Source organism: Culicoides brevitarsis, chromosome 2 (genome assembly GCF_036172545.1).
Source record: "Culicoides brevitarsis isolate CSIRO-B50_1 chromosome 2, AGI_CSIRO_Cbre_v1, whole genome shotgun sequence".
In the NCBI taxonomy this organism is placed as follows: domain Eukaryota; kingdom Metazoa; phylum Arthropoda; class Insecta; order Diptera; family Ceratopogonidae; genus Culicoides; species Culicoides brevitarsis.
This window is the reverse complement of record NC_087086.1, coordinates 25461090-25475092: the sequence shown is the minus strand read 5'-3', so window position 1 is coordinate 25475092 and position 14003 is coordinate 25461090. Positions and strand designations below refer to the sequence as shown.

General features: G+C 27.2%; 2 protein-coding genes across 2 annotated transcripts in view; one reads left to right on the top strand and one right to left on the bottom strand.

Annotated features, from left to right (window-relative positions):
* Positions 1–5912, bottom strand: part of LOC134830306 (filamin-C) — a 31351-nt gene extending 25439 nt beyond the window's left edge. Inside the window, exon 1 of the mRNA XM_063843734.1 lies at positions 5793–5912. The gene's annotated coding sequence lies outside the window, so the exon portion shown is untranslated. The remainder of the gene's footprint in view (positions 1–5792) is intronic.
* Positions 5913–8674: 2762 nt separating this feature from the next.
* On the top strand, positions 8675–11671 carry LOC134829854 (histone deacetylase HDAC1). Its single transcript, XM_063843137.1, has 4 exons — positions 8675–8856; positions 9201–9313; positions 9374–9491; positions 10229–11671. Exons 1-4 carry the CDS (start codon positions 8814–8816, stop codon positions 11431–11433), a joined length of 1479 nt encoding a protein of 492 aa, XP_063699207.1. The 5' UTR covers positions 8675–8813; the 3' UTR covers positions 11434–11671.
* Positions 11672–14003: the final 2332 nt, after the last annotated feature.

The following is a 14003-nucleotide window of genomic DNA, read 5'->3' as shown; positions in this document are numbered from 1 at the left end:
ACTTTAATTTATTTTTTTTAATTTAAATTAATTATTTTTCATTTGGTTTATTTTTAAACTTTTAACTCAAAAAGTTTTTTCAGCCCTGCAACTTACTACTTGTTTTCATTTGTAGCTGAATTTTTTTTTCGTTCGAAAGAATTAAATCATTGACAATGCCTTAACAGGCAAGTTCATTGTCAAAGAATGAGAGAGTTAATGATACGTTGTCAAAGTAACGACTCGTGCTATTCGTCTCGAGAAAAAAATGTAAGGAGAAAAAAATCGCTACTGTTGCACCTTCTAAATTATTCCAACACACCATTATCATGTTTTATTCATAACTGTGGGAACTTTGTAATTGAACAATGTTTGACCTTTTTGTGCTTTTAATAACTTGTAAACGATTCAAATGTCCATGTCTACCATATGGAGGCAAAAAAAAAATTATAATTCTGCAAAATATTTGTGTAAAAATACCAAATTCCAGTCACAGTTTTATAAGCTCAAATATCGCGGTGTATTGCTCAAGCCGTTTCAAAGACATGAGCAATCGTAAAAATAAATAAAGATGACGTGAGTTTAAGTCCATTTAAATATAATTTTATGAGAGTTGTTGTAACTTGAGCGTGTAGCGTACTTTTATTTCATTTTTTTTTCATCCAAAGTACGCGTTGCTGCGATGACAAATACGATACTTGGCGTGAACCGAGACGACAGGCACAGAGGTGTCGTCGTGTACATTTGCAAGATTTTTTGGAATTGAAATCAAAAATGGGATGGAGGAAGAGAACAATTGTTGTATAATAATAAGAACGCGAACGACGATGACGTAAATGTCGAAGAATGCGTTCGCGTTGTTGTTTTACTTTACTTCTTGTTCCTTCCTTCATTCCATGGAAATGTTCAATTGTGAGCTACCATATTGCGAGGAATTGATGTTTTGCAATAAAAAAAAAATTGAGCAAAAATTAAAAAAATTTTTAATGACCGGCAAGTCAAAAAAAAAAAATAAATAAATAGCTAAAAAATATAAAATAAAAATATATAAAAAAAATATTAGATTTTCAAAAAGGTAAAAAATTAAAAAAAAAATTTTTAAGAAATGAAGTTTTTAAACCATTAATTTTTTTAAAGGTTTTATTTTTTGGCTAATAAAATGAAAAAAATTAGGTGCAAAAAATTATTTTTAAGCTTTTTTAAAAATATAAAGTTTAACTATTTCTTATAACGTTTTTTTTTATTTTGTAAAAAAATTAAATTCTAAAAATAAAATTTCATATAAAAATGAGATTTTTTATTTAGAAATATTGTTCAAGTTGACTTTTTATGAAATAACAGATTAAATTTTTTATTTTTGAAAAATTAATTTTAATTTTTTCGTTTTTAAAAATTTTTTTTAAATTTTTTGAATTTCTTTCTGTATCTTATAAAATTAAATTTAAATTTTTTATTAATAATTCTTTTTTTTATTTTTTGCCCGGGAAATTAATTTATTTTTAAAATTTATTAAAATTCAAGCTAATTAAAAAACTAAAAAATCCAAGATTCAATTTCACTTTTTTCAATTTTTATTTTATTGTTTTAGCATTTAAAAATAGCTTAAATTAGCATAAAATATTTAAATATTGCCATTTAATTAATTATAAAATTAAAAAAAAATATTTTGAAATTCTAAAATTCTGACCAAAAATTTTTAATTTAAAATTTATTTTTTTCCCGGGAAAATCCTTTTTTTACTAATAATTTTCCTTGAATTTAATTAATTTTTACCCCAAATTTTTTAAAAAAAATAAAACTTATCAAATGATAGCTTTAAAAATTTCAAAAATTTGTTTTCATTTAAAAATACATAGCTAAAAAAAATATATTTAAATGTTGCCATTAAAATAATTATAAAATTAATAATATTTTAAATTTTTTTAAAATTTCAAAATTTTCAAAAATTTTTATATTTTTAAATTTTTTTTCCAAAATTCACAAAATACCATCCAAAATACAATTTTTTAAAAGTTTTCTCCCAAGTTACGTAACTTCTTCAATCTCCAAGCAACTTTTATCAATTCGCAATTTAAAAAATCCTTTTAATTAACAAATAAATTGCAATGACATGCGGCTGGCGTCTGTTGATGTAGTCGTCATTTATCATGCCAAATAAGGAACAATCAATAAAACTTCGATTGAGCGTAAGAAATTGTTATTATTTATTCAACCTGCAGTGTCCCTGGCTTGTATAATATTTTTTTTTACTATATTTATTATTAAAATATCGTTAATTGACCTCATATCAACAACAATTCCACATGTTCATTTAGATGCGAGACAATATAATTACAATAGTATCTCTCCAAATAATTATTGTAATTTTGATGTTTTTTGTAGTATTTGACATTTTTGTTTAGTAAATATTAATAAATTTGCAAGTTTCTGTCTATGCGAGTTACGTGACAGAAAAAGACGGATAAAAGTAATTATTTTTTAAATTTATTTATGGATCTTGACACTTTTCAGAATTTAATTTACATTGCAAATATTCTAGAAAGTCACTTACTTGAACTTAATTTTTTTTTTCTTATAAAATTTAAAAGTCTTCCGCGTAAAAAAATAACTTCTTCAATGATAAAGCTTTTAACTTTTAACACGAAAATAAACAAAACTAGATCACACATCATCGATAAATATGAAGAAAAATATTTTTGTTGTATTTTCACATATTTGGTAACGCACCAAGGTCGATTTCGTTAAATAAATCATGAAGGAAGACTGATTGGGCGTGCATTTTTGTATCACATTTTTTTTTTGGTTTTACAAAATGTTCCTTCTTCTCTTAAAAAGTGATAAAGAAGGTCATTTTGTTGCTCGTTTCCTGCATAATTGCAATAATGTTTAATTCATTTTTTTCTCTCTCGTGAATTTTGTTTCAATGAAACAATTACAAGAACACAAAAAAAAAAACAGAAATAAAATTTGCATTTGCAAAATATTTCTGTTCAATTTTTTTTTGTTGATATATCTCTAAGTTTTTTGTTATAATAACAATAATAAACATAAATTCATATAAAATTGTGTAATAAACAGGTTTTTTCGAGAGTATTTTATGCATACACCTTATGCTTGCGCGTATAAAATATTTATCCAGCTTCATTCATTCAGCGATTTTTTTTCGTCGTTGTCGCTGGTATTGGTGTAGTTTCTAATAATGGAAAACACTTCATTTCTCGTTTCATATTGGAGTTTTCACTTGTTGTTCGAAAAAAGTTGTTTGTTGTGTTTTTATTATTAAAATAATTACATTTACATACACAACAACGGTCCAATTGAAATTTATATACTTTTTAGTACCGGTTGAATAAATTAGTTTTTTTTTCATTCTACTTCTAGTCGCTGTGTCTATACGACTTTTTTTGAGTCCAAATAGTTGGCAGTGTGTAAGTATTTTTGTAGTGTGGTGGAGTAACACTCCCACACACAAATACAGTCATAATTTTCATTCATGGTTTTTTGCTTTTCGATGCGAAGTTATTTTTGTCGAAAGGCATTTCCTGTTGTTTGGGGGTATTGGGAACGCTTTTGGACGATTATAGGTCGCCGTTGTTTAGTGATAATTTATTAAAATTTTATTATTAAAATATTTTTAGTGTATATAAAAATGCCAGAATTTTTTTCGCTGGATTTAAATTTTTATGTCTCAAAACTGGATTAAAATAAATTATTTTTTAAAAATTAAATGACATTTTTAAATAATTTTCATTAAATTAATTTATTAAAAATTAATTGCACAGAAATTTTATATTTCGAGTGCGAGAAATCTTTTTAAATTACACAAAAGAGTCTTTATTTTTTAAATTTCTCAAAGTTTTTTACGAATAAAAACACAAAATTTTTATTTTTAAATTTTTATTTCGCGAAAGGAAGATTTTCTTCGCCTGACGATGATAAAGGTTCGAAAGTAGTCGCGAAATAAAAATTTAAAAATAAAAATTTTGTGTTTTAATTCGTAAAAAAATTGAGAAATTTAAAAAATAAAGACTCTTTTGTGTAAGTTATTCATTAATATTAATTTAATTGAATATATTAAAAATTTTAATTTTTAAATTAATTCATAAATTTAATTAAATCTCAAAAACTTAATTTTTAAAAAAATATGTTTTTAAATCTTTTTATCAAGGTAAAAAATAAAAAAAAATATTTTATTTTATTTTTACGTTAAGAGTGAAATTTTTCTTAAATTCAGTTATTTTTTTCCAATTTTATTAATTTCAATTAATTATTTTTTTTATTCCAAGTGTTATTTATTTAAAATTTTTCAAAGTATACTTCCGAAAATTTTTAAAAAATGTCATTTCAAGCTTTAAATTTTATCCAATTTATCCAAAGCAAGCAACATTTAAATAATTGAATTTATACAATTTTTTTTTAAAATAAAATCAGAGGCCCGAATCCAGTTTTTCCCAGAAATTTCAGAAAAATAATTAAATTTAGTGTAAAAATTTAGAAAAAGTTTGGTATTTAAATTTTTTAATTAGAAAAATTGATCTTGATTATTTTAATTATCAAGGCTTCTTTATCCAGGATTTTTTTTAGTTTTCGAAAACTCGATATTGCTAAAAAACAAAAATAAAAAAATCTAAATCATATCAAAATTTAACATTTTTGTACTTTTTCGTTTTTTTTTTGGCGAGCAAACTATTTTTTTGCAATGACTTTTTTTTTATCTAAATCCAATCATAAACGTTCACTTTTTTTCAGTAAACTTGTAGCAATCGATTTCTAGAACAATTTCCAAACACAAAATTTTATTGCTTAATTATCTCTTTTTTTTGAGTGGCGGGCACTTTACCACAGACAACAACTGTCATCTTGTCGCAGCAGCAACAATTCTAAGCTCATAGTTATTTTTGTCACTTTACTCATGCATGTTTGTTATTTTTTTTTTTCATTCATATCACAAATTCAAGTAAGTAAGTATTTATATCGCCTATACAGGTAATTGCGTGGGCGCGCAATATGTTTTCTACCAAATGTGTTCAAGAACATTAACACAAAATATTATGTCATCTGTGGGTTCCCGTCTTGGCCCAACGCCCAAGTCTTTTATTTGATTTTTTTTTGCTTTAAATATTCGATCATATGAGCATTTTTTTCGTAATTCACAAGGAGCACCAGTTTTTTTATTTTAATTTTAAATATTTTTTTTTTCGTATCATTTGTTGATATTATTTAACATTTTTGCTGTTTCTCTCTCGTGTTTTGTTAAATGGCTTCGTTTCACATATTTTTGCATCCAAATTAAATATTTTTTTTAAATGGGACTGCGTGATGATTTTTTTTCCTTTCGGTTATGCAATATTTTTTTCGGTGATCTCTCATCATGATAAAGTTGAAGCTTGCATTTAAATTTAATAATAAAAAAAACTTTAAAAAATGGCGTCAAGAAGGTTCGCTAAATTCTTTGTCCAGACATTCATTGTTTTTGTTGATCAATTTTTGCACTTTGTTCGTCTCTTCTCCTTCTTTTACGATTTTTTTTCGTTTGTTTCGGATTTTCGTCGAATTTTGTGCACGAATGACATTGTCTTCTACTTGCCTTTTGGCGCACATAACAATGTTACACAGCAAAGCAAAAAAAAAGTGTAAGTGAAACAGTTTGCGATCATAATAGTTGTAATAAATGAATGACCAATATTTTATGCATGTAGTGTACATAAATATTTATCTTCGCATTTCACATGTGCCTGAACACCACATATTTGCACGACGACGGTCCGATGCGAGAGCAAGGCAGTAAGTATAAAACTATTTATTATTATTACCTCATCAAAAAATTAATAAAGTAAAACACACAAATGATCTCGTTCGTTTTCAGCTCGCGTACACGTAAAAATTCAAATATTTAAAAATGCGAGAAAAATTTCAGATAAAAAAAAGTAGCCCGAATATAGGTGTAACTAACGTCGTATTATATGAGAATATATAATTTTTTTGTTAAATGTTGAATAATGAAAAAAAGACACGTCTAAACAATGTCACGGTTCACTCAAAACTGAAACATTTGAATGGAAATGAAACATTCGACACTAGTTGTTGTGGCTTACCTCTGCGCATACCTGTGGTGTACCTGTTATTGTGTCGTCGTCGTCGTCTGCCCGTGTGTTTCGCTATATATGATCGTTGTCCATATATGTAATTTTCGTATGATCTTTAACATGTGTATGATTAAAAAGTATGAGTGTGTGTTAAAAGGTTTGACTTTAATAAAATAGTGGTGTCGGTAATCTGTACCAGTTTTTAAATAACCGGCAAGAATTTAATTAAAATATCAGATTTTTTTTTCAATTTGAGATAATTTGGGACGTGCTTAAATTGAATTACCGTAATGTAGATAATTCTTATGGAAAAAAATCCGTTACAAATTCAAGAAATGTTAATAATTAATGGAACATAAATTTTGAAGTTAGTAGAACAATATTTTTTAATTATTTTTTAATTTTCTTTGCGGAATTATTAAGATAAATTTCAAATTATTTTTCATAAAATCAAAAAATAAATTAATAAAAATTCACTAAAATAATAAATTTTCAAAAATATTAAGAAATTGCGAAATTTCGTTCAAAATTCAAAAGTTTTACCTAAAAATGTTAATAGAACGAATTTTAAAACCTATTTTCGTTAATAGAACGTATTATTTTTTTTCCATAAGAATTATCTAATTACGGTATTTCAATATATAAAATTTTACTTTAAAACGAAATAAAAATTTTTAATGCAAAATTTATGATTTTATCAAGGCTAGTTGAGATATACAAATATAGACAAGGGGTAGACAAGGTTTATAAATTGCAAAAATAAGTACCTAATATTTAATGAAATTTTTCCAAAAATTTTATTTTAAAAGCTTTAAAATATAAGATTTAGCTGCAATTGTTTTTTTTTTGAAGTTTCAAATTTTAAAAAGTTGAAAATTCTATGAATCAAAAAAATAAAGAAAAGATAAAAATTCTATCGAAAATTAAAGTTTTTCTGAATTTTATACATTTTTTTTAATTGAATGAAGTTGAACATTTTGAAAATTATTTAAATTTTTGATCTTGTAAAAATATGTATTTTCCAAAAAAGTACATATTAATATTTTTAACAACTTTGTATTGACTGTGTTTAGAAAGTCAGAGAGTTGTTTAGCTGTTTTATTGAAGCTGTTAGCCGTTGTATTGGGGATGGTTTTGAACCTAAAGTTACAAATTTCAATTTACTCAGATTTCAGCTTTCTTTTATCTCACTTTTATCTGTCTTTGGTAAAATCTTCTCCGTTCTTTCTTTTACTTTATGTTTTCTTTTGTTTAATCTATAAATTAATCTTAAAGTTAGTTATCTATTTTCTCTTTCAAAATTTCCTAATTTCTTACATGTCTGTTCAATTTTCTTTTAATTTTTGATTTAATTTTAATTTTAATAAATTTGCTCTTTTTTTGTTGCGTCGCCACGTTTTTACGTCTCTCGTCAAAAAGCGAACGTCACTTGTTATGGGCGTCGTTCATCACTTATGAATTTGATTCGTTACACTGTGATTATTGCAGATCTTCAATCACTTTTTTTCATACGGCAAAGAAAAAAACCAATGAGCTACAAAACATAAATCAGAATATTAGGAATGTTTCTTCAAAGAAAAATATGTTCCTTTGGATTGATTTCCGTTTCCAAGCGAAGAAACATCATCACGAGAGTTGTAGTTTCATACATTTAGGTCATTGTTCATTTTCTCATGAAGATGCAACCATCCAGTGGCGTAGCAAGCCGAAAATTTTTGGGGGGGGGGGCAAACAGAACAAATATAGCTTTTGATCCCCAAATTCTGAAAATTTCCTTTAAAAACTTAAAATTTTGGGGGGGGCATTGCCCCCATATTGCCCCTATGACGCTACGCTCCTGCAACCATCATTTGTTGTGAAAAAGAAAAATTGCGAAAAATCTTGGAAACATTGATTCTAAATCAATGGGATCTACGAACGGGTTACGATACGGCGATGATGTACATTCTGAACCAAAGTTACCGAATGCTCAGATTAACCAGCAGTTGTGCTTGTTTTACGTTGCGTCTTGTTTTCGTAATCGCTATCATTAACATTGATAATGCGTCTTGAAGATTGTATTGCATTGGAACTGATTTAGTTGTTTCGGCTTTGGCAAATGCGTCTCAAAAACCTAAACTTTAAACTTTAATACAAAAACCTATTAAAATTGAAAATTTCTTTAAAATATTTAGAAAGGACAGAACTACAAATTACTACGTTGCTTATATTTAGTAAGAAAAAATAATTATTTTGATAGCGATATGTAATCCATGGCATGACTCCGTTATAGCATCCTCAAGACGACTCCTATTTATATTTTAAAAAATTGTTATTAAATTTATTAAATTAAAATGAAATATTTAACCAAAAATTTAGTTAGTTTTAGAATTTATAATAATTCATCACAATATTTTGAAATAAATTTTTTATTCTTAAATTGTGACAAATAATATTTTTTAAAAAAATTTAAAAAAAATTATTACCTAAGTTATTTTTAACTTCAACAGTAAATTGAGTAAATTTTTGAATTTTTCCACTGGCAGCCCGTTACATGTTCCATTTTCCACACACATGTGAAACGATGAATTAGCGTGTTGGCGAGTACTTTTCTTCTGTTGCATTGATGCTGTCTTGTCGGAAAGTGTTGTGCTCCACAATTAATTACATTTAAACAATTTAAAAAGATATCGCAATATCAAATAATCGCGAAAAATCAGTGAATAAACTTCCAATCTAACAAAAAAGTTACAAAGTTCCTGCAGAAACATGCAATCACATAGCAAAAAACGCGTTTGTTATTATTATGACAGTGAGTATCAACTACCGCTTTATTTATTTTTCTTATTTTTTTGCAAACTAAGCGCATTTACATCCGAAATCTTTATAAATATTCATCGCTTAGTGCTGAATATCAAAAATATCGTAATTTGAGCCTCCGCTGAGAGTCAAAAGAGCTCAAATATACTTTTTAAATATTTAAAGATGGTGTCCCACGCCAAACTTTCGACCGTAGAAATGATACTCGGTTTGTGTCTACGGTCGCTTTGTTTTGTGTGCGTAAGTGTGGCGAGGGAACAGCATGATAAAAATTTGAATTTAGTAAAAACTGGTTTAGAGAGTAATTTTTAAACATTTTTTTGCGTTTCATTTTAGGCGATATCGGAAACTACTACTATGGACAAGGGCATCCCATGAAGCCTCATAGAATTCGCATGACACACAATTTGCTCCTTAATTATGGACTCTATCGTAAAATGGAGATTTATGTAAGTTTTACCTGTGGAATGATTAAAAATTAGGTTTTAATGAATGTTTTCTTTATACAGAGACCTCATAAGGCAACTGCTGATGAGATGATGAAATTCCACTCTGACGAGTACATTCGCTTCCTTCGTTCCATCCGACCGGACAACATGAGTGAATACAATAAGCAGATGCAAAAGTGTAAGTTTAATAAAAAAAAAAATGGTTTTTAACTAGTGGTGATTGATGATTTTAAAATGATTTTTAAAAATATTTCACATCCTACCTTCTTAAAGACTGAAAAGACAAATAAAAAAAAATTTAAAAGTTTTCTATGATGTCAAAAATTAAGAATTTAGTAGTAGAAAATTATGATTTTGTGACTTTTTTAAACATTTTATAATTTTTTTTAATTTATTAAATTTTTATTTTAAACTCTAAAGTTTAAATTGTCGTCCAAATTTTAAAATTATTTCAAAAATTATAAAAAAATGGAATGAAACAAAACCTAATAATTTTTTTTCGATTTCCTTACCTATTTTTTTTTTAATTTTCTCAAAATGAGTGCAAAATGTCCAAATTTGAAAAAATTATATTTTTATACAAAATTTTTGTTGAAAATTTCCTTTAAAATGAGTTAAAAATTATTTTTTTTTACTTTTTTTTTAAATTTGTTTTACAGAAAAAATTTTTAGTCAATCCTAATTCTCACTATGAAAAATTTAATAATTTTTAAAAAATATTATTAGGATTTTGATAAAATTTGTCTGAAAAATCAATTTTGCAAACACAAGGCTCTTTAAAAATATTTTAAAAAAATTAACAAAAAATTCTACAAGGATCAAAGTTATGTGAAATATTTTTGATTTGATTTTTTTTAAATTAAATTTACCTTTTTAGACATTTTTATTTTCATTTCTTCTTCTTTTTCTCAACAGTCAACGTCGGTGAGGATTGTCCCGTCTTCGATGGCTTGTACGAATTCTGTCAATTATCTGCCGGCGGAAGTGTCGCTGCCGCTGTCAAGCTCAACAAACAAGCAAGCGAAATTTGCATTAACTGGGGCGGCGGTTTGCATCACGCCAAAAAATCCGAAGCTTCTGGTTTCTGTTACGTCAACGACATCGTCTTGGGTATCCTGGAATTGCTCAAGTACCATCAACGTGTCCTGTATATCGACATTGATGTGCATCACGGTGACGGCGTCGAAGAAGCTTTTTACACGACAGATCGCGTCATGACTGTCAGTTTCCACAAATATGGCGAATATTTCCCCGGAACAGGCGATTTGCGTGACATTGGCGCCGGCAAGGGCAAATATTATGCCGTCAACATTCCGTTGCGCGATGGCATGGACGACGAATCGTACGACTCGATTTTCGTGCCGATTATCTCGAAGGTCATGGAGACATTCCAACCGTCGGCCGTTGTCTTGCAATGTGGTGCTGACTCGTTGACTGGCGATCGTTTGGGTTGTTTCAATTTAACCGTTAAGGGACACGGAAAATGCGTCGAATTCGTGAAAAAATACAATTTACCATTTTTGATGGTCGGCGGTGGCGGTTATACGATCCGTAATGTCTCGCGTTGCTGGACTTATGAAACGTCGGTGGCATTAAATGTCGAAATTGCCAATGAATTGCCGTACAACGACTATTTCGAGTACTTTGGACCCGATTTCAAGTTGCACATCAGTCCGAGTAACATGACGAACCAGAACACCGGCGAATATCTCGAAAAAATCAAAAATCGTTTATTCGAAAATTTGCGAATGTTGCCACATGCCCCGGGTGTTCAGGTGCAAGCGATTCCGGAAGATGCCGTTCAAGACGAATCCGATACCGAAGACAAGGCCGACAAAGATGAGCGACTAAATCAAGCGGACAAGGACAAGCGAATTGTGCCCGATAACGAGTTCTCTGATTCCGAAGACGAGGGCGAAGGCGGAAGACGCGATAATCGTTCGTACAAGGGACAATCACGAAAACGCCCACGTTTAGACAAAGACGCGAAGCCAGAAGCCGAAAAGGAAGTAAAAGACGAAAAAGAGACGAAGACAGAAACAACGGCAGCGGCAACGACAGAAAAAACCGAAACAAAGACAGAAACTCCGCCCGCTGAAAAGGAAGCAGCTGCCGTTTGATCGACGCCAGACACTTCGTACACGATTTCCCGTCTCAAATACCGATAAGAATGCTCGCATTCGCAGATCTCCCAAAAAAAAAAGAACGTCGCAACTCACATCGCAAAGGATGCTTTTATTTAACTTACACACAATCGTAATTTAATGATAGTTTTTAATCATTTTTTGAAAAAAAAGTATTAGTTTTTTTTTGTAATAATAAATTTAAGATGGCAACTTCGTCTCATGAAAAAAAAAACAAAAAAAAAATTGTTTTGTCATTTTTTTATTCTAGGATCTTATTTTCACATTTCTTAAAGCTATTTTGGTTCTAACTGTATCTAATTTCTTAGCTACCTAGCTGTGATGATTGATCAACAAAAAATATTCTAAAGCGTGGTTTGTCGATCAGGTTAACAAAAAATGGAGTTTCTTAGCTTTTAATACTGGACATTTTTTTTTCTATAAAGTAACTTTGTCTATTTGGATTTTTTAACTGGCTAGTAAATACTTTTTCACATTTTAATTTTTTTTCAGGCCGCTCCGAATTTATTTTGAAATTTTTTGTCCTTTGATTTATTTGAAAAGTTAAAAAAATTGGTAAAAAAATATTCTTTTAAAAGTTTTTTGGGCTGTTTTCATGAATTTAAAAAATTCTAATAATTTTCAGATTAAAATTTTAACTAATTTTTTTTATAAAAATTTTTCATTTTTTTTTATTTGTTTTATATTTTCGTTATTTTTTAAAATAAAAATTGAACAGCGTAGTACTTTTGGAAATGAGGTGCTCCGTTTTTAAAAAATATTTTCGTTAATTTTTTAAAATAAAAATTAAAAATTATCAAATGGGACCCTCCCATATAAGCCTAAAGCCGCTCCAAATTTTTTAATTTTCAAATCCAATGGGGCAAAATTTAAATTTCATCAAAAATTTTTTTGGTCCGCCCGCTTTTCCTTTTTTTTTCAAGGAATATTTTTTAAAAAAAAAATTATTTTTTTGAAAAAAATTTTTGTATTGAAAAATGTGATTTCGAATAAAATAACCAGGCTTTATAAAAATAATTTTCATAAAAATTCATAGCACAAAACATTGAAATTTTTTTTTAGAGTTCAAAAAATGTGAAAAATTCAAAAATTGACAGTTTGTATTTTTATTTTTTTTTTTATATTTTTATAAATTTTTAAATAATTTCAAATTTTTAAAATAAAAATTAAAATACTTGATTAACGATTTCTTCCATAAAATTTTTTAAAAATAATGAAAAAAAAAATTTGTTTTCCCGATTTTTCACGGAATTTTTCAAATTTTTTATTTTTTTTCCAACGAAAAATTTTAATTTCAATAATAGCATTTTGCAGAAAATTTTTCCAATCGAAATTTTTTATTTTGAAGTTTCATTTGGAGCGGCCTAAGTAAAAAAATAAATTAAATAGAATTTCAAAAAAAATTTGTAAATTATATAATTAAATTTTATTTATTTATTTATTTTTGAAAATTAAAAATTTTGAGCAATATTATTATTTTAAATTTAAAAAAAAATCATTTTTTAATTATAAAAATTTTAATTTTCTTGGAATTATTTTTTCATAAACTTTAATGAAAAAATGTTTTCTGTTTCTGTCAAAATTTAATAAATGAAATTAATTAATTAAAAATTTAAAATAAAATAAATTTAATGTTTAATTTACAATTTTTTTATAATTTTCTTTTATTTTTTTAATAGAATTTTTTTTGGAACAAAAAACTTGAAAAAAAAATTTGGAGCAGCCTTATAAATTTTGTTTAAAAAACACGAAAAAAATTTTCAGTCAATCGATAAAATCGACGTAATTGAGTCAATTGAATTCCTATTAGATCGACTATTCACATTTCTACCGTTATTGTCTATACGCGGTCCTCCAATATAGCTAATGGGATTTAAAAATTGCCTATTTTCATGATCGATAAATACTGGTTGTCTAATGGGCTTGACTTGTTGAAATTTACGCAGTGGCACATTGTCGACAATGACAATTTCGTTGTTGTCGTTGTTGTTATCATTTTCTATTCGGTTTTTGGTTCTTGTTGTTGTTGTTGTTGCTGCTGTGGTTGTTCCTGCTCTTCCTGCGTTTCTGGAATCTGGAACGTCATCGGGATTGAACGGCTAGTTTTTTTTTCGATTTTTTTTTATTTTCATGTTTTTTATGTTTTTTTTTTGTACACAACACATTTTGATGTATACAACGCACGCAACGGAAAATGGAAGAGGAACATGTACGGAAGGAAATTATTTTTAATTATACATAAATTGTCATCATAAATTTTTTTATACAAAAAAAAAATTGTTAATTTTTGTAACATCGAATTTTTTTGGAAGGAAATGAAGAGAAAAAAAATGTTTGGTTAAAATTTGACTGAAAAAAATTTAATGGAGAGACATTGAAAAGCACCCAAGTTAGTTTTGTTGAAATAACAGCGAAATTTGTTAAGCAACTTGATGAAATGTTAACAAATAATTATTTTTTTGTTCAATGGCGAATGAAAGTTTTTGATGAAATCTTAATTTTTTAAGGATTTTTTAAAAAATTTAAATTAAAATTAAATAAAATAA